Raw genomic sequence first — 27465 nt, 5'->3', positions numbered from 1 at the left:
CTCCTCTCCCTCCTCTCCCCCATACCACTTCCTCCCTTCCTGCAAATAGACTCTACTCTTGCCTCCTGCTCAAATGAGAAAAAAAGGAGGGAAGGGGTCAACCATTGTAGACTCCTTTGTCTGGTCTACATCACACTTCAAAACCACTCAGGGTCACTGCTTAATTTGCTTCATTGCTATAATCTCTGTGGGAGGGTGGAAGGGAAGGCGAGAGAGATCTAGAGTGATAACACTCTAGGCTATCAAACTGTGCATACCCTTTAACCCAGCAGTGTTTCTAGTGGGCTTATATCCCAAAGAGATCTTAAAGGAGGGCAAGGGACCCGCTTGTGCCAAAGTGTTCGTGGCAGCCCTGCTTGTAGTGGCCAGAAACTGGAAACTGAGTGGATGCCCATCAGTTGGAGAATGACTGAATAAGTTGTGGTATATGAATATTATGGAATATTATTGTTCTGTAAGAAATGACCAGCAGGATGATTTCAGAGAGACCTACATGAACTGATGATGAGTGAAATGAGTAGAACAAGGAGATCATTATACATGGCAACAACAAGACTATACGATGATCAATTCTGGTGGACATGGCTCTTTTCAAGCCAATTCCAACAGACTTATGATGGAGAGAGTCAGAAGACCATGGCTACTGAATGGGGATCACAACATAGCATTTTCTCCTTAATTGTTGTTACTTGCTTGCTTTTTTTTTCTTTTTGATCTGATTTTTCTTGTTATGATAAATGTGGAAATATGTTTAAAAGAATTACACATATTTAATCTATATTAAATTATAATATATAAAAATATTAGGGGAAGACAAAAATTTTGGAACAAAAGATTTTGCAAGGGTAAATATTGAAAACTATCATGTATTTTGAAAATAAATTTTTTTTTTTTAAAAGTTAGACATGACTTAAACAATTGAAAATCACAACATTACTAAGTACCATGATGTGCTTTCACATTTGATCTTAATCCAGGGGCAATAGGTGCTATTTATTATCCCTGTTTTATAATTAAGGAAATTGAGACAGATGGGTTTCCTCAAGTGACTTGTCCAGGGTCACACAGTTAGCATCTGAGTCTGGATGTGAATTCAGGTCTTCCCGACTCCCAGCCTAGCACTCCATTTGCTGTATTACCCAGTTTCCCCCAGTAAGCACTTAGTAAATGCTTGTTGACTCCTTATGTATGTTACAAAATCCTATGGACTTAGAATACCATTTTGGTTCCATTTTGTATATATTTCCATGTGACAGTTTATATAAGTTTCCCCAAACAATTTACATTTTTGTAAAACATTTTATCTAAATTTTCCTTTTACAAATAGGTAAAAATGGATGTCCTTTTCTTCCTGGTTTTTAAAATGGTCTTCTTTTAAAGCCCATAATTTTTTAGTCCATAATTCACCAAGTCCTCTAAATAGAGTCTTAAGGAGGCACACAATATTATGCAAATTCCATTATTTTATTTTTTTTGGTACCACAAACTTATCTGTCATTTACAACCTGATTAGCACAAGCCAATTGCAAAAGAAAATGAGAACGGTGTTAATCCTCTACATTATGTCTATGGATAGAGCACATTTTCAAATATTTATACATAAACAGCTTTACCAGGAGCAGCTTCACTGTAATTTCTTTTAAAATTAGCATTATGACTTAAATATGTTTGTATTAAGATTTGCATAATCTACAATACATTGTATTTTTAGAAGCAATTATGAACGTAACTATATTTTTAAAAAAATCCCCACAACAAACTAGTGACAACTAACAATTATCTTAAATTTTAATTATTTACAATTTAATATGTAGGGTCCTGATTCACAAACTTAGTGCATTCCATGATTTTCTTTGAAGTTTCCTTTAGAAAGTAAGCAGTGCATAGTATATTTCCCCAGCTAAAATGTGGGGTAAATGGCTTTTAGAAGGCAAAGCTTTGACTACATGCTTACTGGAAAAAGGGGCTAGTCAGAATCGGGGGAGGCAGAAGTAGACAAGAGTCAAAAACTCCAGTGACAAATGATGAATTCAGGGCCTTCAGCTGGACTGTATGCTATATTTGATTGGAAAAATCTATAGAAAGGGAACTACTGAAAATGGACACTTGGAGCAAAAAGGAAAAAAAAAAAATCCAAGTTCTTTCAAGTACAGAATTATTGGGCAGTCCCAACTTTAAATTCCAGTTTTCTTAGTATTTATAGAAAAAAAAGGGGGGAAACAAGAGTATAATTTTTAAAGGAAAGTTTTGTTACCTGGAAAAAATCAAGTTAAGGCCCTTTTGTCTCTGTAATTTCAATCTGTAACAGCTTTTAATGATTGGCAAGCTTAAAAAAAAGTGGTTGAGTTCCATTATAAAAACCATTAGATCACAGTGGGATTTTATTTAGCTTCAAATGTTTGGGTAAAGTGTGACCTGGCTTAATTATTCCCTTTAAAAAGAAGCATAGTACATAAGGTGCTAGAAAGCAAAAATTACAAAGTAATTTAATTTTTGAATTATAAAAATGATTTCATGTGCATGACAAAATTAATTCAAAACAATCAAGAAGAGGATAAAGTGACAGAGAAATTTCAGTGAATCAGGTCCTAAGGATGAAATCTGTTTCTCTCTCTCTCTCTTTCTCTCTCTCTTTTTAAAACAAGGTAGATTCTTTAGAATGACAACACAATGTACAGTAAACATCTCAGCCTCTGGAATGCATGTATAATGTATGGATACCAATACATTACATTTACAAAACTGTTTTGGACAGCAGCTCCTCCCAGAGTAAGGATTAAAAAAAATGTACAAGCCTGTTCACAAAGACTTTAGATATAATGTTATTAAAATACATTGTTGATCATAAAAATATTTCACTATGTACACGTATACTATATAAACTCTAAATCCATTTCTGAAGCCTCTAAGTGAATTTCAAGGTTCACTGGCCCATCTGAGAGCTCAGTACCATCATTTTGGTCTTCACACCTGCCAATGGGCTAAGTGTCATGGGCTTGCAGCTAATTCTCAAATAACATAACTCTGATGTTCTACTTTTTTTTTTTTTTTTTTTTTAAAGGGGGAAGAGGGAGAACAAGCAGCAAAATACCTAACTGGAAGAGCCAGTTTTAGTTCCACTGTATTTTGCTTTCTTAAATCCTGAGCCGAGCAATTCTGGGCATTCACTTAATTCATTTGCAATCTTGTTACATTCCAAAAGAAGGCTATAATTGATTTCATCAGTGATGACACTGTCTTGCTTGTAGTCAGGATGCTTTGCAACAAACTCCCTCATCCATCGGGCAGCTGTCATCAGTTCTCCTGGAAAAAGATCAAAGAGGGTTATTTACATCCAATTAGATCCAAGTGTCAAGAATTACATGGTTTAAAAGAGTGGAACACGTATATAATTTGTTGCAGACAAGCAGAACTGGGCAGAAAAAAAAAAACAAAATAACTATAATTAGGCAAAGGAAAACATTAAAAAGCAACTAAATTTCGATATACTGTAAAATTAATCTTTGTCTAGATCACACAGGATGAAACTACACCCTTACCCAAACAAGGTGTGGGACTTTGGGTGTGGAATATGATTTACGTTGTCAGATTTACTCTCCATATAGGCTGGCTCTGGTTAAATATTTTCCTTTAAAACAAGGAGGAACAGGGAAAGGAACATTGTATAATGGAATTTGTAGGGAGCTTGGTTTCAGAGGATCTGGGTTCAAAGCTTGCTTTTGCCATCTTACTAACTTATGGATCTGGGGCAAATTCACTTAATTTCCCTGAGCCTCTGGGTACAAAATAAGACAGATGATCTCTGAGGTCCCATCTGCCTCTAAATTTATGATTCTGTGAAATGGGGAAAAGGGACTTAAGGATAAAATGTATTGTAAAAAGAAAAAACACAAATATAAGATATATTTTTTTAAAAGGTGCAAGAAAGTATTATGTTAGGGTTAGATGCTGACATCTATCCATCCTTTCTTTTGCCAGGTGTCTCAACACCCTTTCCACCATAACCCTTAAACCCTTTACTCTCTTGGTAGGAGATCCCTTGCTCCCCATGGGCCTTGAGGCCTTGCCATCTCTTCTGCTACCAATGCGACCTGGCATCTCCACAGGCCATGAACTAAATGTGAACATAAAATTCTCATTTATGTATCACCTCCCCCAAGTAGAATGTGAGCTCCCTGGGACAAAGGGCTGTCTCGATCTACAGAGCTCAGTACACACTAAAGACTCAATAAAAACTTCTTTTCCTTTACTGTTGTCATGGAAAAAACAGATCTCTGGGGAAATGAGAAGTTTCCTTCAAATGAAAAATGGAGATAGATTTTTAATGTGTGCTAGGATATTTCTCTTGAAAATATCCTTTCGATCAAAACAGCAACTCAGAAGAGAACAAAATGTCCACATGAGAAAATATTCTTTGGTGTATGCACTAAGGAAATGTCTTGGGGTTTTTTCCAAATGACTGATTTTTGACCAAGGAAGCTGGAGAACAGAACAGAAAGCATTCTAATTTAGCATAATAATAATAATAATAAATATACTTATTGATATTTATGCTTTCCAGAGTTAGATTGGGGGGTTGATAGATGGTGGTAAGAGGGAGAAAGGGGAGAGAACAGACATTTGGCCCTACAAGCAAATATGCCAACAGTGATCTAGCTTCAGGTACAATTTTAGTAGCCACAGTTGCTGTTCTCAGTCAGGATTATTCCAGGTGTTACTGAAACTTAGCACAATACACTTTGACCAGGCTCCCGCATGATGCTCTCTCTCATTATTATGGCAGGTTCAAATCTAAGTGCTAAGATGAGGGAGATGTAAACTTATATGGAGAATTCAAAATGAACTAAGTATCAGAAAACACACTTAATGAGAGAATTTGGAGACTAGGGGGTTTAGCTCATAATCCAACTTGCCTATTTCTAATTCAAAGGCTAATTCAGTATACAACACATTTTCCCTTTGGAAAAAATCTATCGACAAGAATAACTTGAAAATTCAAATGTTGAATTTCACACTCATTTGACCTCATACTACTGTGTATGTGTGTGTGTATGTATTATGTAGCATATTATGAATATATGGAGTATATACTATACTATATAGAGTATATAGTATACTATTTTCTTGTATATAACTCACTTTTTATATATTTGTTTGCATTGTCTATTCCATAAGACTGTAAATATCTTGAGGACAGAGTCCTTTTGCTTTTGTTTTGTATCCCCATACTTGGCACAGTGTCTGGCACATGGTAAGTGCTTAACATATAGTTATTGCTGACTTAATTAGAAGGTAGGTTTGTAGCCAGTTATTTTTAAACTTTCAGCCCTAAGAAGAAAAGGAGAAAAAACCCAAACGTTCTCCCCAAATAGAATGCAGATGTTTATTACATGACTTTCCATGACTTATCACGTAACAATGTGAATAATGTGTGGGAAAATTTATAATTATATGATCTAAAAGAGGAACATTTCTTATTTGTCTTGTTAATCAAAAGCATATTTGTTATTTACATATTTACTACACATCTACAGGAGGGGAAAATCAACTAAATTCACACAATACATAATTGGGACCGGCATAGGTTATTTAATACTACCCATTAGTAACCTATTTAAAGATATCAATGGGTTTCAGATTTCTAAGCACGATGAATAGTACAACAGGGACAGGCTAGGTAGTGCAATGGATAGAGCACTAGCCTTGGAGTCAGGAGGACCAGAGTTCAAATCTCATCTCCTAACCTTACTAGAGTTGTGTGATCTTGGATAGATCACTAAGTCCTGGTTGCTTTGCCAAAAAAAAAAAAGTATAAAAAACTCTGAACACAGTAATCAAGTTCTTTTTTGTGAAATGTCAGGTTAAGAAAAATAAAAAATAATAAAGACCATATAATACCTGATGCTCTCTTCTTAATTAGCTTTAAGTAATTTAATATGCTGCATCTTGTGTCTACATCTACTTCCATATTTTCCAAGTAAGAGTTTAGAATTGGTATCAAGCCAGGAAAAACACCTTCCTATTAAAAAAAAAAAATTATCACATGGCTGTTATTTTTCCTCTTGATAACACATCAATACAGAATTTATGGCCAAATCAACCAACTCTACCTTCCCATTGATGATTGTATCTATGCTCATCAATGTGAATTCTTCAGTGTCTGTCTCTGTACCATTTTGGGCTGTACTACAGCCATCTACCACAGCAGTGCCACCTAAGGAAAGGGATGGAGAAAGAAGAAAATTAAGTAACTCATCCTTAATGTAAACTGGATTTTAAAAAGTCTAAACTTACTGGAAAGAGGTTTTGAACCTTTGCAAATATCTTTCCTGAAATAAAATAGCCCATGTAAGACAGCATCTCGTTTCTGAGCCACTTTCATGTTTTCATCAACCTAAGAGAAAAGAATAATAAGTTTTTAAAATATTATCAAATTAGGCAAAGTCATTACTTCTTAGGTGCTAAGAGTTAAGGATTTTCTTAAGAAATCTGTATTTGTGTATAGAAAGGATGTAGAAAAGTACACACACTAATGCAGTAATGCAGTACTGGTAGATCTGTGAATGGGCCCAGCCATTCTGAAGAACAATTTCGAACTATAGGGTTATAAAGCTGCTTGTTCGTGTTTTAACCTATATCAGATTGCTTGTTGGCTAGAGGGAGGAGAAGGAGAAAAATTTGGAACTCGAGGTTTTGCAGATGTGAATGTTGAAAACTATCTTTGCATGTATTTTTAAAAAATAAAACACTGTTTAAAAAAAAAAAAGAAAAGAAAAGAAAAATTGTGCATATCTTTTTGACCCAACAGTTGCACTACTAAGTCTGTATCCCAAAAAGATTTTTTAAAAAAAAGAAAAGAAAAAAAAAAAAAAGAATTATATGTATAAAAATATTTATAGCAACCAAAACAGCTAAAAATATTTTTGTTGTGACAAAGAACTAAAAATTGAGGAGATACCCACAAGTTGGGGACTGGCTGAACAAGTTGTGATAGATAATTGAGATGAAATACTATTGTGATATAGAAAATGACAACCTGGTAAGACTTAAATCAACTGATGTACAGTAAAATGAGCAGAACTAAGAGATCATTGCATACAGTAATAACAATATTGTAATGAGGATCAACTGTGAAAGACTTAGCTACTCTGATCAATATCATGATGTAAGACAATTCCAAATTATTTATGACAAAAAACGCTACCTACTTCGGGAGGAAACCTGATGAACTCTCAGTCCAAATTGAAATGTAATTTTTTTCACTTTACTTTCTTGCCTTTTTTTGACAATTTGGTTAAAATAGAAATGTTATTTTTAAGAATGCTAAAAATAAATAAAAACATTTGAAAAGCATTTGAAAATAAAAACCTTGCATTTGCTATTGCTTTCTGCTTAATTCAAAAGAAGACATGTAGTTTTAGTGTCCAATATTCATTAGATAACTTGCATATACTTCTGTTATCTCAGATTCTTTTGAAAAATAGAATCAACAAACTATAGCCATGAGGTCCTCATATTGTCAAGGTGGTTCTAATATTTCCAATAATTAACCCTTTCAGATAAAATTCAATACAAGGCTACCATCAGTTCACTGCCTCACCAGGCTGAGACAAAGTTGATAAATTATTTGTTCATCTGAGGAGGAGGATGAATAAAGCTGGAAAAATACCACACTGACTGCAAATTTTAACATCACAGTACCAACTGAATAGGGCCTGGGCCTGAGATAGTAAGTGTAAGAGGAAACTGCTAAGCAAGGAAACTCCTCTGAAACTTAATCTTTTGGAAGTTTGAGGGTAATAAGGGACTTGTTTATCATCACAGAGTCAGAATGTGTCAGAAGAGGGATGTGAACAGGTTTTCCTGGATCACTCACTCCCCACCTCATTTATATTATGCTGCCTTGCCTCTAAATATAACTATTTAAGGATATTTAAGGATCTAATAATCCTTAAAACAATAGGGCTGGTATGTACTTTGGAGATCATCTATTCAACCTTCTCATTTTTATAGGAAACTGAGGTAAATTTGATATTAAGTGACCTGCCTGAGATCACACAATGAGTTAGTAATAGGAGAGGAAAGGGAAAAGCATCTGTTAAGTAGTTACTATGTTCTAAGCACTTTTACAAATATTTTCTCATTTGAACCTGGGAGGTTCTCAAACCTGGGAGGTTGTTGCTATAATTATCCTCATTTTTTTCCTGTTACAGCTAAGGTTAAAAAAAATGTTCAATGATCACAGAGGCCCAGGATCACAGAGCTAATTAATGTCTGACTCCAGGATCTGACCCAATGGTCATCAGCTGCCTTCTAAAAATTACACTTCCGAATTCTAAAGTTTTCTTTAAATTTTACCCTCAGAAATTTTTAACAGTATCTATCAATAAAAAGGTTCTGACCCTGAAAATGAAGTGTTATATCTATTAAATGGTCTTCTAGAGTCATTATAGCTACTAAAATACAACTTACTATTTTGTAACAAATGTCACTTTTCCTATATATTTTTCCTATATAACCACCCACTTCAAGACTCCATTTACCAAGTATGAGCAACATTAACTTGTGCTTGTTCATGTGGTTTTGTGTGTCTAAATATTTTCATGTTTATTAAATATAAAATACTAAGAAATAAACGAACTCCTCAAATAAAATTTCTCTTAAAGGGACATGGCTAATACCTTATCTATATCTCTCATCTTCCCAACTAAGAAATTTCAATATTTTTATATTATATTTTATTTTTTAAAAAAGGTACTCCTTAAAAGAATATTTCTAAAAAGCACATCTGAATGGTTTCTTGTGACTCCAAGACTTTCCAAAAAGTTGATTTAGAGATCTATCAAAAACTTCTTGCTCAAAGATCTTTCAGTAATGAAGTGTCAGGCCAGAAAATACTGAACAGAAGGTACTAATCAAGAGAACTATATATTCAGGAAGGGAAAGTACTTTCTTTCCCAAGCAATTTTTATAAGTTCTCATATTTTATTTCACAAACTGTCAAGCAAAGACTTGGGGGATTTAAGTTTATGATCAACATATCAAGAAATTCACTCTTACCTTTGACAGAGGAATAAGAAAATCCAACTTGTATGAAAGGATTACTCTGGTTAACAGGACAACAAACACCACATAGGCAGAGTTCTCAAAGTCTGTTAATTGAACCTAGACAATAAAAGGTCCACAAGTTTAAACATTTTGACGAAACTCCAAACACAAAAATGACCACTTTAAAATAATCTTAACTTATACAATTCTACCTCACATTTACATGGTGCTTTTAACTTTTGAAAGCATTTTATGACATTTCATTTTATCCTGAGAATAAGCAGGTAGATTATATTCTCCCCATATGAGAAACAAACAAAAACAAAACAGTATTAGCTGGCTAACCTAGAATCACACCAAAGTAGTGGGGTCAGAATAGATACTCAGGTCTGATCCCTAATTCTGTGCTCTAGAAAACAAATCACCCATAATTTTGTAGCTGTGAGGCCTACTTAATAGTAACAATCAGATTTCTTAAAACCCCATATGTGGGTCTGAAGAACATTTAAAACATGTCTTGGGAGTGTCTTTCTCAAAATAATGCCTTTAAATGAAAAAACAAAAAACACAAGATTACATAGGAAATCAATTACACTGAAATATAGTTATGAACATTATTTTTTTTAAAAATTCTTAGATTAAGAACCCCAGATATTTTAGATTCTAAAAATTACTTTAATTATACATTGACTAGCTAAATTATTTAAATCTCCAAAATTAGCTACAAGATAATATTCAAGTGTCGAATTCCCACTGATGTAACTTGGTAACACATTCTTACCTCCATAGGCCGGAATTCTACTCTCCATCCAATGTCCGAATTTGGAGGAGGGGGTTTAAATCTCATGGTCTGCCAATTTGTAGACTGAATATTCTATAAGAACAACACATGACAAACAGAATATGCACTCAACATTTTATGTAGAAAACACAATTATTCAATTTGCTTTGATAAGTACACTAAGATGACCCTTCAATCCAGCTCTACTTTATTTAATCCAAATAGACAGATCACCGATACATTTTCTACATTCTATACACCTGGGTCTAGGTGTCTAGAAGTATATAAAATATAAGAATGGGAAGAAACTGTTGTTAAATGTGTATGCTACTTATTCATTTTACAAATATCTCATGCCAGGAACAATATGTATTCTCTTCTCGCTTTCGCTTCTTAAGAAAACTTGTCTTTTTTTTTTTTTTTCAAGGGTCACCTCACTTGTTCTCATTTTTCTTAAGTGATCATATCTTATGTCTATCTGTTGACATATCACATCCTCCCAGTGGAACGTAATTCCTTGAGGGCAGAATTGCATTTTGTTTCACTACTTCTAGTGCCTGACACAACATAATAAGTGGTTAATAGTTGTTGCATGATGAAAACAGCTTTGATATACAATATCAGATAGATATAGATACACACACACACACACACACTTTGTACCTATATATCCATATAAATATATTAATTAGTACGGATGGCTAAATCTGTACTCTTAAGGTTATATCATAACCCTAAAATTATTGCCCTGTGGAATATCTGATTGGATCACTCAGAGTAAACCTGAATGACCTGCTACCAGCTAAAGAATTATGAGGGGAAAACATCTCATCAATAGTAACAGACCAATTTAGTAAGTGTGGCAAAGATGCACCATAATTCCTTTACCAGGATATTTCAGACTTCATATTCCTTAGCCTTTTACTTTGCTGTAATGAACTACAAATAGCTGTCATCCTAATAATGTGGTTGCTTTTACTATCTCACAGCAAATACATAAAGAGAAAATAAGCCTGTACAAGTAAACATATTAAGAAGGAAGAAGGATACCTCAAAGTGGTCAGATTCATTAGCATCATCTAGGTGTATCTTTTCCTCAAACAACGTCAGTGGGTCTCGAATAAAGAGATGGGCAATATGTTGGGCCAGGAGATGGTCAATACCTGCAGAAAAGCACACAAAACTCATTCCATATGTAATAAGACTGTTCACTTTACCAGCTCAGTCAGAGAACGAGACAATTCTACAAGTGTGAAGGAGAGTTATTCTCAGACAAAATACACTGAAGGGACAACAGCTTCTTTCTACAAAGAGCTACTTTGTTCCATGTTCCTACTTTGTCCTGGTTTTCCTTCTGATATCAGGGATTTCTTCTCTTCTGCTTTTCTTTTGAACACGAATCAACAAATGAAATGACCATTTCTACCTACATTGTAGAAATGGAGATTGAAAAAAACTGAATTTCTATTATGTATAGCTTGCTTTTTTTTTTTTTTTTTTTTTTAATAAATTCAAACCTTTCCTGTTTATCTGTAATTTCTTTTCTTCCTCTCTTAGAGGGTAGCACAAGCCCTTAATTCCCTTTCCTTCTTACTCTATATCTCAGGTGAAAAATTACATACCTTATAACCAATATGTATAAGTAAGCAATACTATTTCCCACATATACACCATGGCCAAAAATATGTCTGATTCAGCATCTCTAAGGAATGTATTCATTTGAAGTTCATGGCATATAGTGAGATGCTCATTTGTATCTAATTTTTTTCCAAAGTGGTTTCTAGTTTTCCTAACAGTTTTAGTTAAAGATTGAACTCAACTCAGAAGTTAGGGTTCTTCAGACTTATCAAACATTAGGCTAACTAGGTTTGTTTGCCTCTGTAACATCTCAACTGTTCTATTGACAAATCTCTATTTTTAAGCTACTATTTAATTTTTTTTTTATGTTTACTGCTTTGTAACAGTTTTGAGAACTAGTACTGCTAGCCCCTGCCTTTCCACTTTATTTCCCATTATTTTACGTGAGTTTCTTGACCTTTTGTTCCTCTAGATGAATTCTGTTATTTTTTCCTGGCTCTATAAAGTAACTCTTTGGCAATTCCATCTGTATGACCCTGAAAAAGTAAATTAATGTAGGTAATGCTGTCATTTTTACTTTATTGGCTCATCTTACTCAGGGGCAATTAAGGTTTTTCTGTTCTTTTAGGTTTATTTCTGTTAAGAGTACTCTTTGTACCCTTTGGTACAGTTACTTTCATTTAATTTCCATGGATTTTTTGATAGGTAGATTCAAATATTTTATGCATTATGCAATTATTTTGAGTAGACTTTTTCTTTTCTGCTAGGTTTTACAAACAATATAGAAATAGGAATGATTTATCTCATATCCTGCCACTTTGCTTATTATTGCTTCTAAATAATTTTTAGTTGGTTTGCTCTAAGTCATTATACCATCTGCAACAAATAATTTTATTTCCTTTCTTTTTATGCTTATTTCCTCAATTTCTTTTTGTTGTTTATTGCCAGAGCTAATATTTCTAGCATTATATTAAATAACAGTGATGATAATGGACATCCTTGATTTTTCCCTGATCCTATTGGAAAGGTCTCTATTTTATCTTCACGATATAAAATGTCAGTTCTTATTTTCAAAGAGATACTGTTTACCATATTAAGGTGTGTTTATTCCCATTTTTAGTGATTAAAAAAAAAAAAGAAATTTTTTTTTCCTGCATCTATTGAAATAATGAGGGTTCTCCCCCCCCAATTCTTTTTATTAATATGTTCTATTAGGTTTATACTTTTCTTATTACTAGATCAAACCAGAATTCCTTGGAATAAAATTAACCTGATTATTGTGTGTAATTTTTGATAAATTGCTACAGTCTCTTATTGACATTTTATTTGAAGGTTGCATCGATATTCATAAGGAATATTAGCCTACAATTTTCCTTCTCTGTTTCAGTTATCCTTTGTTTAGGTATCAAGACTGTATTTGTATCACAGAAGGAATTTTCTAATTTCCTTTTTGTTTCTTTCTTTGAAAGCAGTTGGTGTAATGTTGTAATTAATTGTCCTTTGAATGTTTGATAGAATTCATTAAGAAATCTGTATGGTTCTGGGATTGGTTTTTTTTTTTTTTTGGGGGGGGGGGGGGGGGGGGGGGGGGGGAGATATTGAGAAGGAATTCATTTATAGTTTGTTTAATTTTGTTTTCTGATACTGGTTAATTTCTGTTTCCTGTTCTGTAGATCTGCCTTCTGAAATGATAGCAAACTTTTAACCACTTGGGCTTGTGGGTGCATTTAGCCTTGACCTAAATATACACCTCTAAAGAATGTAGTTTTTAGGAAAACCACAAGAGACACACAGCTTTTAGGGTTACACACTGAATTTATTAAGTGCATTTTTTTTTAAAGTAAGCTAAATATAATAGAAATTCATAGTTTCACATTTGAACTTTTTTTTTTCTGTTCTAATTTGTACATGAAAATGTTCTGTTTTTTTGGGAGGGAATTGATAATAAATTCAAAGTAAAAACATTTTTAAAAATTGAGAGCATTTTATAGATGCCCAGTATTAGACATACAATCAAGCAACCTTTTAAGAGTTAACAAACTTTTAATCTACTAATAAAAACCAATTAGGAAACATGGTCAAAATGAGTTTTGAAGAGCTAAAAATTGAGCATTAAATTTGAATACCAGGAGCAAACACTTACCTTCCTTTAATAGGCGTTCATAGATTTCTTTATCTTTTGTCAAATCAATATCATTGTATTTTTCACCACATTTAGAGAGATAACTGTCTATCGAATCATATCGAGATTTGCTAATTCTATAGCTGTTGTTCTTCAAAGGCTAAAATAGAATATATTTTATTATAAATAATGCCACATAAATAAAACTTTTAAGATAGCCTAATCAAAAAGGAAACATTAAAACTTAAGGGATAATAGCAATATTTTTTGAAGAACAACTGTGTAGAAACGAAACGTGAAGGAAGATGCCATCTACTCTGATAAATAGAAGTTAGTATAGTTTTACATTATGAGTTTTACATGTCATTTAGATAAAGACAGATCTGTATCTAATCTGTATCAAATGGTATTCTCTAGGACAAAGTGGGGAAGGAAGAAGTAAATTCAGAAATTACAATGAAGCTAAAAATACCCAAATTAAATAAAACTTAAGAAAAATTAAAAGCTCTTTGATGCATGGTCGAAGTCATGAAATCTAGAAATTATTCGAAATTAAAGAAAAGAAATAAGGGCAGATTATTGCTTTCTGAGATGTTTTAAGTAGAACACTTCCCATGAAGTAGCTTCTATGATTTTTATGAAATATCAGGAGGAAAAAAGCCTACTTTGGAAGCAAGGATAACTTTCCAATGCAAATCATAATTCAAAACAAGCCCATAACAACCATTCACTTCCAAACCTAGTTCTACTGGCACAAAGAATAATTACTACCATGCTCATTACTCACTTTGTTTGATAGGTATTTAGTTTAGACATATGATGTTATTGTCTAATAAACATACTAATACAGTTCACAAACTTCTATGTTAGTATTCATCAATAATAATGATGAAAATATATATAATCAATTTTATATTGAATGCTTCAAGGGAAATTAGAACTCAATTTTTAAAAATTAATATTAAAAGATATTTTAATGTAATTGAATATATTTAACAAAATAAAAATGTATTTTATTATAATAGCAAAGATTTAGAAAAAAAAGTTTTTTTCTCTTAAAACAAATAGCATCGCACAAGAGCACTGATAGTCTGTCATCCTAAAGACATTTTAAGTTTTTAAGATTAAAAAAAAAAAAAAGCTATGATCACTGACTTGTAGAACACAAAGCATAAATAAGTGTTTAAAATTGATAAATTCCTTAAGTAGATAGCTAAAACAAGTACAGGTTTTACAAAATTATTAAGATTAGAAACCATATCCCTCTCTTCTTTCCACTCTTAATCATTCTGGAGTTATTTTGGCTGCTGTCACTAAGGAAGGAAGCTCCAACTTCACCCACTAGTGACAGTCTTGCATTTCCTTCCCATTAGGACCAATGTCAACTTTGAAATCAGAGGGCCCAAAGATGCCATTTCTATGCTTCTAACCCATAAAAAGACAGGAGACATATTATTGGCTACCCAAGATAGAAAAATTCAAACAAATTTTGAATATTGCTTTAAACAATATCCCCATTTTACCTGCTTAATTTAAATAGGCTATTAAAAAAAGCTTTCACACCTCCAATCCTCTCTCCTCCCGAGTTCTATCATCTACAGATGCAGATATTACTCCCCAGCGACAATCAATATCTGACACATAGCCTCGGTAGAAAGGAGATGAAGCACTCAAAGCCATCTAAAAACAAAAAAAAACAAAAAAAAAAATGTAGCTTTTGCAGATCTGTTTTTTTTTTTTTTTTTTTTTTTTGTCAACAAGGCTAAAAGACAGGATTGATGCTTTTCCAACCCCCTTGAAACTGACCAACTTTTCCACTCATCCTTTCTTTACCCCTCCCCTGGAAAAACAACTTGAGATGCCTCAAATTCTTGAAACAAACAGGTTATAATTTTGCTTTTATTCAAATAAACTCATTTTTCTATAAAGGAAATATTTCTTATAATTGATGGAGTGAAGTAAAGTGTCAGAATGGGATAAGTTAAAACTCAGTAGTCAGGTAGTCTTAGTGCCACCAATCCATTTTAAATTTCTCTTACCCATTCACTTAGCCCATTAACTCTAAATATAGATTTAATGGCTGCATATGATTTATGCAAGTTTAGTTTTTGACTGAAGTCATGAGTGGACAAAGAATACACTGACAATAGTTTTTCCCATGCAAAATCTGTTTGGTACACTCAGAGAAATGCATTTCAGGAAAATCTATTTTCTACTTACCACAATTGGACAAATAGTAGCCAGCTGATCATAAAGGTATCTGGCTTCAGATATACTGCAAGCCTGGAATGTCACCTGTTAAGAAAACAGAATATTACTAACATCTTCAAACCTACAAGGTATCATAATGAAGGGAAGGAAGAGTAAGGGATGGTGTTATTTCATAGGGTTAAACAAAAAATCAGAGACTAATTAGTATTTAAATTTAAAAGATGACTTAGGAGATTGGATAGAAAACCAGATGTGCCCACGTCCTAATAAACAACCTGACATTTTATTTAAGCTGAAGAGTCTGTTGAATTTTCAGAAATACAATCATGTTAGGTTGCAAAGAAAAATTCTCTTCTGCCAAGATATTCACTAGCAATAGGCTAATCTTTTTCCTAGTTAGTTAGCAGTGAAAAATTCTGTTTTGCAAGGGGTTTGAAGATATTTACAGGGTATAGATTCTGTGAAATAAAAAAGGCAGTAAAATTTCATTTTTAAGCACATATTATGTGTGCATAAACACAAGCATATACACACCCCAGACAGATTAATCCTTTCTCCCCCCACCTCAGTTCCTACCCCTAATTTAATTAACAAATTAGTTTAGTCAAAGGCAAACTGGTTATTCTTATTCATTTAGGGGGAATAATTGAATCCCTGAACTTGTTTTGTATCCTATTGGGATAGTCTTTTAAAAGCTACTTCATGATCATAAGGTCATTAATTTCAAGATGCAGAAATTTGAAGGTTATACATGCCTGCCTCTTCCAAAGGTAAATCATTTTTTATTCTTGGAAGATAAGTCTTGAGACTTCCCAAGTTAGTGATATTATCTATAGTAACATTTCACACTGTTATACTTATTTTCAATTATTAAGGGACCAACATACAATGGCATAGTGGATAGATGCTGGCTCCAAAGCCAGAAAGACTGGGACTCAAGTATAGCCCTAGGAAAAAGACTGCAAATTCTCTAAAATTAGGTATCACTTTAGATACTGTTCTGCATCCAGGAAAAGAGTTTCTTCACTCAAAGAGTTAACTTATAACAATGAAATCACAGTTTCTGTATCTGTTCATAGTATTTATTACCTAATATGTTCCTTACAACTATTTTAATAATGATGATGGTAATAACAATAACAATGAAAATTTATATAATGCTATGTGTGCCAGGCATTTTACAGTTATCTTATCTTATTTGATCCATACACAAACCCTGAGGGGTAGAAGCTAATATTATTCTCCATTTTATGCCTTCTACCTACTCCACTTTGGTTGTTGCCAGTTTACAGATGAAGAAATTGAGTAACCCACTTAAATTGACAAAACCCCAGGTCTCTTAAATTCTTTACACTCTCCCAAGCTGACTCTAGTAGACTCTTTATTCTTGTACTATCTGCATTTTTAAGCTTCTCCTTGTCATTTAACACATGACACAATCATGGACTTCCTCCTAGCACAAGGAAGAAAATTTGATCTTACTGGTAATCACTGAGACTTGGTGGGATGAGACCTAGGATCACTATGTTGCACTGAAAGAACACTACCCTATTTAAAAGGAACCAGATAAATAAAAGATGGGTGGGTGGGGAGTGGCAGCACAAATTAGCATTGTATCTTAAGTAGACAGAATCATGTGAAGAGGCCCAAGAACCAAAAGGAAAGCTTAGTTTAAAAGATCAGAGAGAAGATCTAAGGCAGAAATGCTAGAATAACTCAACAGAATATTTTGGATTGCCTGGAAAAGGTGGGGGAGAGAGAAGAAAGAAAAAATAAAAGTAATCAGTATGATTCAGTCTGTATTCAGACAATATCAGTTCTTTTTCTTGGAAGTAGAGAACATGTATAATTTATTTTAACCCAAATTTTTATACTTTTAATGTAATGGCTTAGATATTGGTGAGTGTCCATTGACTGAGAGGAGAGGGGAAAGGGGGAGAAATGGAGAGAGAAATGGAGGGAGAGAGATATCCAGAAGTCTGGGCCACAGATTGCAAAGTGCAATACAGAAAGAAACATGATATAGCAGTAATGGTGGATTTTAATTGGGGAAACATTTGCAAGAACACTTACATTCTCCCAAGTCAGAAGAGGAAGCAACTTCTCAATTTACACGAAGGAGAAGAACATCCTTAAACAGTTAGGTGAATTAAAATGGAACATTCTTTTCTAGATCAGATTTTTACCAAAAACAGAGACTTAATTAGCAGAGGGGTAATGATAAAAATCTTGAAGGAAAAGGACTCTATTTGTCACTGAGATGGAAACGAGAGCTGGATGTAGTCTGACTCATATCCTAGATTGGGGGAGGGTGGGGTGAGGTGGGAGGGAAAAAGTTTTATAAAGAATTCCTATGAGGATATAGGTTCTGGATTTTACAGAGGAAGTCAGCCTACAGGACAGGGGAAACTCAAGGATAAAATTCTGAGAATACAATGAAAAACAATCCTCATTAAGAGCAAAAGGAGATGTTGTCTAAGGAGACTGAGGTAGATGTTCAGAATACTTTACTGTCCTACTTATTTTAAAAAGTCAAAAGATGGGAGGCAAAATCCTTTAGTAAAAGAATGAATACAAGATCATGACGTAGCTCTGACTGTCAAAAGTGTTAAAAGTTCAGAACAATTTGAAACTGCTTAAAAAAAAACAGCCAGGGACAAAAAAAAAAAAAAAAAAAAAAAAAAAAGATTGTTTTTCTTGAAGAAAAAAAAAAGAAATAGTGAGGAAAGGGAAAGTATCCAAGAAGAAATAGTTGCTTAAGGAACATAAAACAACTACAGAGAAGGCTGAGCTACCTCACCCTTATTTTGCCCGTTTTTCAGTCAAGGAAAATGACCTTTGAACAGCAAGGGACAGAACAGTAAACTAATAAAGAGCTGACTCCCCAAAGGAGGAATTCAAGTCACCTGTTCAGAAGAACTAAATTCCAGTGCACTAAAAGAACTGGCAGATGTAAATGATAACCAACATTTGTTGCTTTTGAGAAAGGGAGAGACACTATAGACATGAAGAAAGTCTGAATCATTATTTTTAAAGACATGAGCATAGAATGTTTTTCAGCCAGGAAGCTTGCCTGATTCCTAAGAAAATTCTAGAACTTACTAGTAAAAAGAGTGAATATCTAGAAAAGATGGGTATACTTGGGTACTGAAAATCTTCAGGAACAAGAGCAAGTTCATGCTAGTCTAAACTTACTTCCTTTTTTGACAGGGTCACTAGCTAGGTAGATTTGAGAAAATATTGTAGATAATTTCCTTAGATTAGAGCAAAAACTTCTGACAAAGTCTCTATTCTGTGGATGGAGAGATGTAAATTAGATAATAGTGCAATTGGAGGTAGGAATTCACTGAATGAATGGCTAGAGTAAGTCATTAATGGTACAATGAGGTACATTGAAGACTTATTCTTGGTCCTGTTTGGTTTATTGATAATTTGGATAAAAATATAGATGGCAGGCTCAAATATGTATTTGACCCAGCTGGAAAGAATAGCAAATGCATTGAAGATGGGATCCCTAAATTCAAAGATGACCAACAGTCTAGAGGCAAAAAGATCTTGGTAATTCATGAAACAGAAGATAATAGCCTATTGGTATGAGGAAAGGAAGTGGTGTTTGGTGGAATACAAACTCAATATGTGTCAATAATGCAAAACGGCAGCCAAGATCACTAATGCAATCAATCTTGGGTCCATTATGAGATGAGTCCAGGAAAAACGAGATGACAATCTTGATGCCTTCTACCAAAATCTGATGACACTTGGAATATATTGTATACAGTGTGAGCACCACATTTTAAAAATGACATTATTAAGATGAAACGTATGCAGAACAAAGCAACCAGGATGGCAAAGGACCTCTATAGTTCATTCCACAGAAGAACTGGCTATTAGGAACATTTAACTCTGATATAAGATGATTTAGGGAGGCTGCAATACTTGTTATCTTCAAGAACTTAAGGTATCATCACTTAGAAGAGGAAACATTTGTTCTGGTTGGCTTGAAGGAACTAGGAACAATAGGAGGAAGCTTCTAAGAAATCAGAAATTACTGTTTAGAATAAAAAAACTTGCTCACAGAACTACCCAATAGTAGAATGGGGAACCTCTCTGTACTCAAGAGGTAGTGGGTTCCCTTTTATGAAAAGTCTTTAAGTGAAAGCTAAAGTCATGTCTTTTAGGCATTGGTTGAAGTTCCTTTCAATGTGATATTCCTATTTTTATTTCATTTGAGAATCAGTTAGTTTAAAATTTAGTTTAAAAAGTTAGTTATTTAATTTAAAAAGGGGGGCATATTTACACACACACACACACACACACACACACACACACACACACACACACACTAGAGAAGAAGAAATAAATTAGGCTCACAATTCCAAAGGCCTTTATGGGAAAGAAAATCCCTATTTTGTTGCTATAAACTGAACATCTCTTTAGACTTGCTTTTCATATTTGAAACCAGAATTTAACCTTAACCCTGATGGCTATATTGAAATGGGAAGAGGATTCAAAATCTGATCTGATTTCTTTCTATTGCTTACAATTTGTAGTGAATTTTAATATTTTATTTTTGAAAATGTTTCTTTTTAAAATTAAGATTACTACAAATTATCCTTTGAAAATAGGATAAGCTAGTTAGTTTTTTGTAATGCCTGAGAGTTAAAAAGCATAATTGGTGATAAGAATCAGAGTGAATGGTTCACTCAAGTTTACTATTTTTAGTGGCAGCTGGGGTTGGCTTGGTTCAATTCAAAAAAAAAAAAATTTAAAAGACTGCCTACATCAAACTTGATGATGCTTGAAATTCTATAATCTCTATCTCAGGCTTAAGGCTCTATTAATGTTAAAATGCAAATCCCCCTGGAATAGTCTTCATTCTAGGCTTTCCAAGCCATGTGCCCCATAATTAAAATGGAATTTACTCGATCTATTCATGAGAGTAGGTTTTGGGGATAGAATACAAAATTAGTGGATAGTTGGGGGTAAAAGCAAAGACCAATGAAGGGAGAGAAGGGATATAAAAATAGAAAACCTGGGTACCAAGGAGATATTTTCTTTAGTGGACAATTTTACAAAAGTCCACCAGCAGTGGCAGTCAGGACTTGGTCCGAATTTCTGAATTTCTGAATTCAGTGCAAAGGTCAAACAATGTTCCACTTGGATTTGTATATCCTGATGTCTAATAGGGAAATAAAGACAACACCCCCTCCCCTCCACTGGGGAAGAGAGAGGAAAGATGCTATCATGGCCTCAGGGGAAACAGAAGACACGAAAAGAAGACAAGATGAAGTATAAGATGTCTTGATCAAGCTGGCTTCTGTAAGGTGAAGAAAAATATGCTTCTGGTCCATTGTAGACAGGAAATCTAGATAATTGGTTTTTCCTCCCTCCTGATGCAGTGATAAATTTGTCTTGAGTCATCCATATCCAACATTCCTTTTTTCCCAAAAGAACCCATTTGCCAGAATGTTAACTGAAGTGATGATGAATGAGTCCTTTTCTGTGTAAAGTGGCCTGAGTCTTAACTTGAACCTAATAAGTGTCTCTATCCAAGAAACAAAGCTAATATAACCCCATGGTTATATGGATGAGAATGATAGGATAAGAAACTGAAGGGTAGCAAACCATCTTGCTCAGTGCATTCTTTTCTAACAGAAATGATGAGGATAGAACAGTCTTATTGTTTAAATTAACATCCTTCTCAAACTTTAAATATCAAGAATTATTTAGATATCTTTTAATTAGGTTGGATTGCTAAAAAGTTTTGATTTATGAACTAAACTATTATTTATTATTGCTCAACTAATTTTTGTAAAATTAACATTTGGTTTATTCACTAACTTTACCTAAATAGTGATATACTCAATCCAGGTTTTAGATGACTGCCCATTAAATGTATTTTATTCTTAAGCACCACTCAAATTTCTTTTTGCTGCTCTAGCTGTACTTCTAAACCCCGCAACACCGTTACCTCACCCCAGCAGAAAAAAAAAATTTATACCAATTCTTGGTGTTAATTTTTTAAATGAAAGTAGTTAAAGAGAAGAAAGTACACAGGTTCTTAGAGAAGATAGTACAATTTTAACAATTTCTCAATGAATTTGGGCAGCAAGGAAGCTTAGATAATTATGAAATTGATTCCTACCCAATAAATGAAGCCCAAATAGATTCCTTATCTCCCACATCCCCCCCAATTCTCCCCAGTTATATTGTCCCAAATTCACTGGATAACTCCCAAACCTTAATTTACTATCAAATCTGCAGCAGACCTAATAATGATGAATGTGATGATGAAAGTGAAAATTAGTTATGTTTCTTTCCTAGGGATTGGTGAATATTTGGTCATTCTTCTGTTTCTAATTGTCAATATTATTTGTTGGCTTTTTTCATAAGGTACTATTTTCTCTTCTACCCACTCATATATACTTCTCTCACTTTCAAGGGAGATAGCCAGTTAAACTAGTTAGATTTAACTTTTTACTAAAAAGATTTCCCTGCTTTCTTTTCCTGTTTTTATACGAAATCTACAGAGTATGCTAGTGAATCCTTTTTCGCCTTACTACATTTCTTCTTCAGAGATTAAATGTCAATTTAAAGACATTATCTGGATAACAATAATAATAATCTTAAGAGAAAACAAAACAAAAAAGACACTAGATCTCACACACTTACAAATCTTCTACTGACCCTTAGTTCTAATACTTCCAGTTTCTATAATAAAAGTTAAATGATGAGAAAATGAATACAAAAGAAATTTGCACACATATGCAGGAGGAAAAAGATTTGGAAAAGTTATTAAGTCCTAGAAAGCAAAAAGCTCTAGCTCTTAATTACTGACACTGAAGACTTGCTGATAGTTACTAAGAATTGTTATTATTTTTGGAAAATGATATAAAATACTTTAAGGCAAAATAAGAAAGTTAATGTGAAAAGGGAAAAATAAACCACATGGATCCCCTCCAAAATAGTAATGATCAAAAACAAGGGATGAGTATATAAGAGAACTATAAAATTAAAAGAGAAAGTAGATATTAATTGACAAGTAATTCCTTACAAATAACACAAAATTCTACAAAAAAGGTAAGAGCAAAAGATTATCTTTGGCATAATAAAGTGATTTCTACAGTCAGTATTTCACTACATGTATTTCATACTAAAATCATTTTAGGCCTTAAAAAATTATATTCTTAGATATAAGCCTGCATATGGTGGACAGCTGTTACAGGATTGATACTTGTGTACATGTTAGCTACAAATACTAAAGCAATTTCAAAGTTTGAGTTCTTAAAGAGTATTCATTATATAAAATAAATTGAGGGAGTGTCAACACTGAAACATGGCATATTTACCTTTCTTCTACCCAGTAATAAAGGGATTCCTTACTCCAATGCTGGTGTAGAGATCACCAATCCAGAACATGTTGAAGCATCACTGCAGACCATGTCATTCATTGATGGGAAGGAAAAAAAAAAGTTTCTGCACCTTAAAAAGGTCAGAACAGCTTTGGATACTGTTGATGCTGTTAGAAGTACAGCAAACAAGCAGGAAGACAAACATGGTCACCAAGAAAGAATAATGTGGAAAAGATGAAGGAATCAAGTACAAAAGGAAGTCAAAGTCAGGAGTTTTGTGTTCTTACTTCAAAATTTAATTAAAAAAAAAAATAGAAACGCCCCCTCCCCCCAATTTATATAACATTTTAGAAACCAGTGTATTTTCTTGAAAAGAAAATCTTGGGGTAAAAAGATTTTCCATAGCTCATCAATGCACTGCAATAAAAAATACGTGGCAAGTAATTTTTCTTCAACAGCTCAGAATTACTCAAAAATTGATATTTGTGCAATTCAACTTAAGAAGCAGCAAATGTCAGATTCCAGTCATTTTTAAGTCAGGGGGCTTCTTAACCTGGGATCTGAATTTTTTTTTTGTTAATTTTGGTAACTATTTAATATACAAGATGATTAAATAAACCCTCTGTTCCATTTTTAGCTACTAAAGCTTGACTTTTGACACTCTTTTTAACCCTATGTAATACTACAAATTTTATCTTACGCATTTAAAAAACAAGGGTCTGTAGGCTCTATGACACAAATAGAGGTCTATGACACAAAATAGGTTCTGAATCCTTGCACTAAATTACCAATCTGAGTAAGGACTGGGATTTAAGGAAGCGTTACTGAAGTAAGCTGTGCAAAGAAATGACAAATGTTTCATTTCTGAAATCTGACTATAGCTTTCTATTCTCATTTTTTTCTTTCATACAGTCTACACATTAACTATGCTCAATAAATATTTTTTCATGATACTATTGGCAGAAGGGGAAAGAGAGCTGAGAAACAATTAGTTGTAAGCCCATGTTAAAGTTTAAACTGAATGGAAAATTGTCCCCCGTAAGTAGCAAAATGTTTCTCTATTATAATTAAAGTAAGCTTATTTGCATTTTCTTTGCACATCTATTCTCTCTGTTGGAGGGCCAAATTCTGTTGCCACCGGCCAAAGACCTTAGAATAGTTAATGGTAAACAGAGGAACAGCAACGAGATCTTTGTCAATATCATGAAATTAATTTAAAAACCAATAAACTCAAGGGCTTAAGTGTTCTCTCAGTCTTTGGAACCAAGATGCAAAATTTTAGATAGGCAACTGAAATTCCAATTCTCTTGTCCTAAAAAAAGTCCTATTTTCTAAAGTGAGTACTTAAGGTAATTTAATCACCAAAGTTATGTTTGGGAAGCTTCACAAATAACTTGCCTAGATCAGTGATTAAGTCCAGAATGATTCTCAACTCTCTATATCCACCCCAAACCAGTCTCTTTAAAGTGAAAAATTCTGGGCAGAAGGAAAAGTCTTGATAGAAAAGAAATTCTTATACATTTAGTAGATTAGAATTGTTTTTAAATAGAAAAAACAAGTCACATATTCAAGGACATAGAGGTTTATGTGTTGTCAGTGGGCTCTTTGGCAGCTCTAGGTAGGGGAGAGACAGGTAGAGTAAAATTAGGAAGACTGTAGTAGTATTTCTTTTGGGGAGGGCAGGGATGATGAAGAGGCAGTATTACCATGTTTCTGGACATATTTCTACCTAGCTAAGGTAAGTAGGACTAATCAAAAACAGCCTGACAGAAGATTCCTTAATCGATTATCTGACCAATTTCATTTAATCTCCAACATTTGGCCACAGGAAAAAAAACAAAACAAAACAACCTGAGCAATATTTACTCTCACTTTAATCTTCTGGATAGGAGTCAGACCATTAAGGGGTTGAACAAGTATTCTTGGTAATATAAAATGTATATCACTTATGCTCACACAATTTAAGAGCTGAAAGAGACTTTAGAGATTTACTTCAGTTTTACAGAAGAGGAAACTGAAGTCCAGAGTATTATGTCTTGCCTAAGATCACAATGATCAATGGAGACTCCAGATCTGACACTTTAGTATTCTTTTGCCAAATATCATAGTACTTCTGAAGTGCTAAGATAGCACCACATATTCGGATCTGGAAGGGACATCAGGTCATCAAGTCTATATATACCTATATTTTGCAATTAGGGAGACTGAGGCCTGCTGGGGTTAAGTGTTGTGTCTGGGGCAGGATTTGAATCCAGACTTAACCTGAAATAAATGGAGCCATTCTAGTCAGATATTTGGGTTCCTTCAGACCCAGTCACAATTTATATTGTGGCTCAGAATAGAAATAAGGGCAGGAGATAAGTGGAGTGCTACTAAGGGTTTTAGTACATGCTTACAAACCTGCCTAAAAATATTCTATAAAATTGTGAGATTTAATTATCTAGGCACAAACCATATAGAAGCTTTTTCCCCTTGTGTCAGAAAGTTCTGCCAGTCTTAAAATGCAACGGAAGCAAACCAGCACTGCAGTTTTTGTTAAAAATCCATTTTCAAGTTGGAGGTGGTGACTCAATACCTGTAGGGTCCTGCACCTCTTGCTGGGGAGGCAGTTGGATTGCTTAATCTCAGCTGCAATGTTGAGCATGTTGATATTGATTAGCAGGTACTAATTCCAACTTCAATCTGATGAGCTCTAAGAGTTGGGGAGCCACCAAGTTGCCCAAGGAGGGGGGGGTGAGCTTTTCAGATTAGAAACAGAGCAAATTTTTTGGGCCAATTAATAGTGGGAGTGGATCTATGAGCGAGTGCTGCACTTATGGCCTGAGCTATATGATCCAGTCCAAAGGAGGAGAATCATCTTCAAAATAAGTTTTTCAGGATAATGGGTGTTCCCCCCCCCCTCATTACACATTAGATAGTAGTCCTAAGTCAACTGAGCAAGGCAGCTTCATCACTTTAAAGAATGCATGTACTAAGAAAGGACTAAGATAAATTTGTAACTATATCCCAGAAAGGCCATTGCCAGTTCAGGCTGACTCCAGAGTCAGAGATTTAAGGATAGAAGTTTAGAACTTCAGAAAATTAGTTCAATTCGCTCCATTTTACAAATGAAGAAAATGAGATCCTGAGAAGTTAAGAGACTGACCAAGATCATACAGGTAATAAGTGGCAAAACCAAAATTTGACCTTATGACACCTGATTCCAAAATTTCTAACTCTATAGAAAAAAAAAGAAAATTTAAGAATCCAGGAAAGGGGGGGAAAAAAAATCAGAGCTTTTTATAGCAAAAAAGAGAAGATCTAGATTACTTGTTATTTTGATTAAGAATTCACTAGTTAAGTATTTTAACATGTTTAACATATATTGAATTACTTGCCATCTAGGGGAGGGGATAGGAAGGAGGGAAAAATCAGAAACACAAGGCTATGTAAAAGTCAATGTTGTCAAATTATCCATGCATATGTTTTGAACATAAAACGCTTTATTTAAAAAAAAAAAAAAATTCACTAGTTAATTCTATGGCTAGCTTCAATTTCTAAAGAAATTTCAGGCAACTAAAAAAGTACTTTTAATGACAAAAATAATTTTGAAATTTCTTTTATGGAAAGGCACAATTTTTTTTAGACTCATCCTAAGACAAAAATTTAACTTTTAGAAGAAAACAAGATTAAGAGTATTTAATAAGAAAGTAGGTCAGTAAATATGAATACATTAAGATAGCCATGTATAGTGCATTTATATTTCTGATATTTTCAAAACAATACCTGAAGGCAGCAATTGCCCATTCCAAATCCCATAGCATCCATATAAATATGATTTGGTTGAGCTGCTTGTGTGGCTTCATCATCCTGAGGAAATGTTTCTATAAATGGAAATGGAGTATTCTTGTCCTTAAAGACTGTATTTAAAAAGGAAGACAAATGAGAACCAAGAGTTAAGAAAATAAGTACGAACCTCTTGAAAAAACTCTTCCCTTAATTCATTCCATTCTCTCCCTGGCCCTTCTCAACAAAGACAGACAGACAGACACACACAGATACTTGCCCTTTCTTCCCCCATCACTTACTTGGTACATTGATAACAACTTTTTCTCCTCTCCTATGTCGGATATTCCTTGTTAAGGTACTAAAATGGAAAGAAAAACATTTAATTGGATGAATTCACCATGAAGCCATAAATAAATAAATAAATAAAATAAGGATAACCACCATTCTCTATGTTGTGATAGAAGTGGAGAAAACATATTTTCTTCCATCACTAGCAGGGTTGGGCCAATGTGTATGCAGGGGTCCTCAAACTTTTTAAATAGGGGGCCAGTTCCCTCAGACTGTTGGAGGGCTGGACTATAGTAAAAACAAAAACTTTATTTTGT

General features: G+C 33.7%; 1 protein-coding gene across 2 annotated transcripts in view; it reads right to left on the bottom strand.

The window, feature by feature from the left end:
• Positions 1-1445: 1445 nt before the first annotated feature.
• GCLC (glutamate-cysteine ligase catalytic subunit) overlaps positions 1446-27465 on the bottom strand; it is a 72211-nt gene continuing 46191 nt past the window's right edge. Inside the window, exons 5-16 of one of the 2 annotated variants that reach the window (XM_031964717.1) lie at positions 27160-27218; positions 26858-26991; positions 15750-15824; positions 15093-15209; positions 13551-13689; positions 10880-10992; positions 9830-9922; positions 9061-9165; positions 6295-6394; positions 6111-6214; positions 5899-6019; positions 1446-3303 (exon numbers count right to left, since the gene is read on the bottom strand). In XM_031964717.1, the coding sequence (XP_031820577.1) occupies positions 3092-3303; positions 5899-6019; positions 6111-6214; positions 6295-6394; positions 9061-9165; positions 9830-9922; positions 10880-10992; positions 13551-13689; positions 15093-15209; positions 15750-15824; positions 26858-26991; positions 27160-27218 (1372 nt within the window). In that variant the 3' untranslated portion in view covers positions 1446-3091. The remainder of the gene's footprint in view (positions 3304-5898; positions 6020-6110; positions 6215-6294; positions 6395-9060; positions 9166-9829; positions 9923-10879; positions 10993-13550; positions 13690-15092; positions 15210-15749; positions 15825-26857; positions 26992-27159; positions 27219-27465) is intronic. The other variant, XM_031964718.1, reaches the window with a different exon arrangement.

Source organism: Sarcophilus harrisii, chromosome 4, assembly GCF_902635505.1.
Source record: "Sarcophilus harrisii chromosome 4, mSarHar1.11, whole genome shotgun sequence".
NCBI classification, from domain to species: Eukaryota; Metazoa; Chordata; class Mammalia; order Dasyuromorphia; family Dasyuridae; genus Sarcophilus; species Sarcophilus harrisii.
The sequence above is the reverse complement of the archived record's forward strand: the minus strand, read 5'-3'. Positions and strand labels throughout refer to the sequence as shown.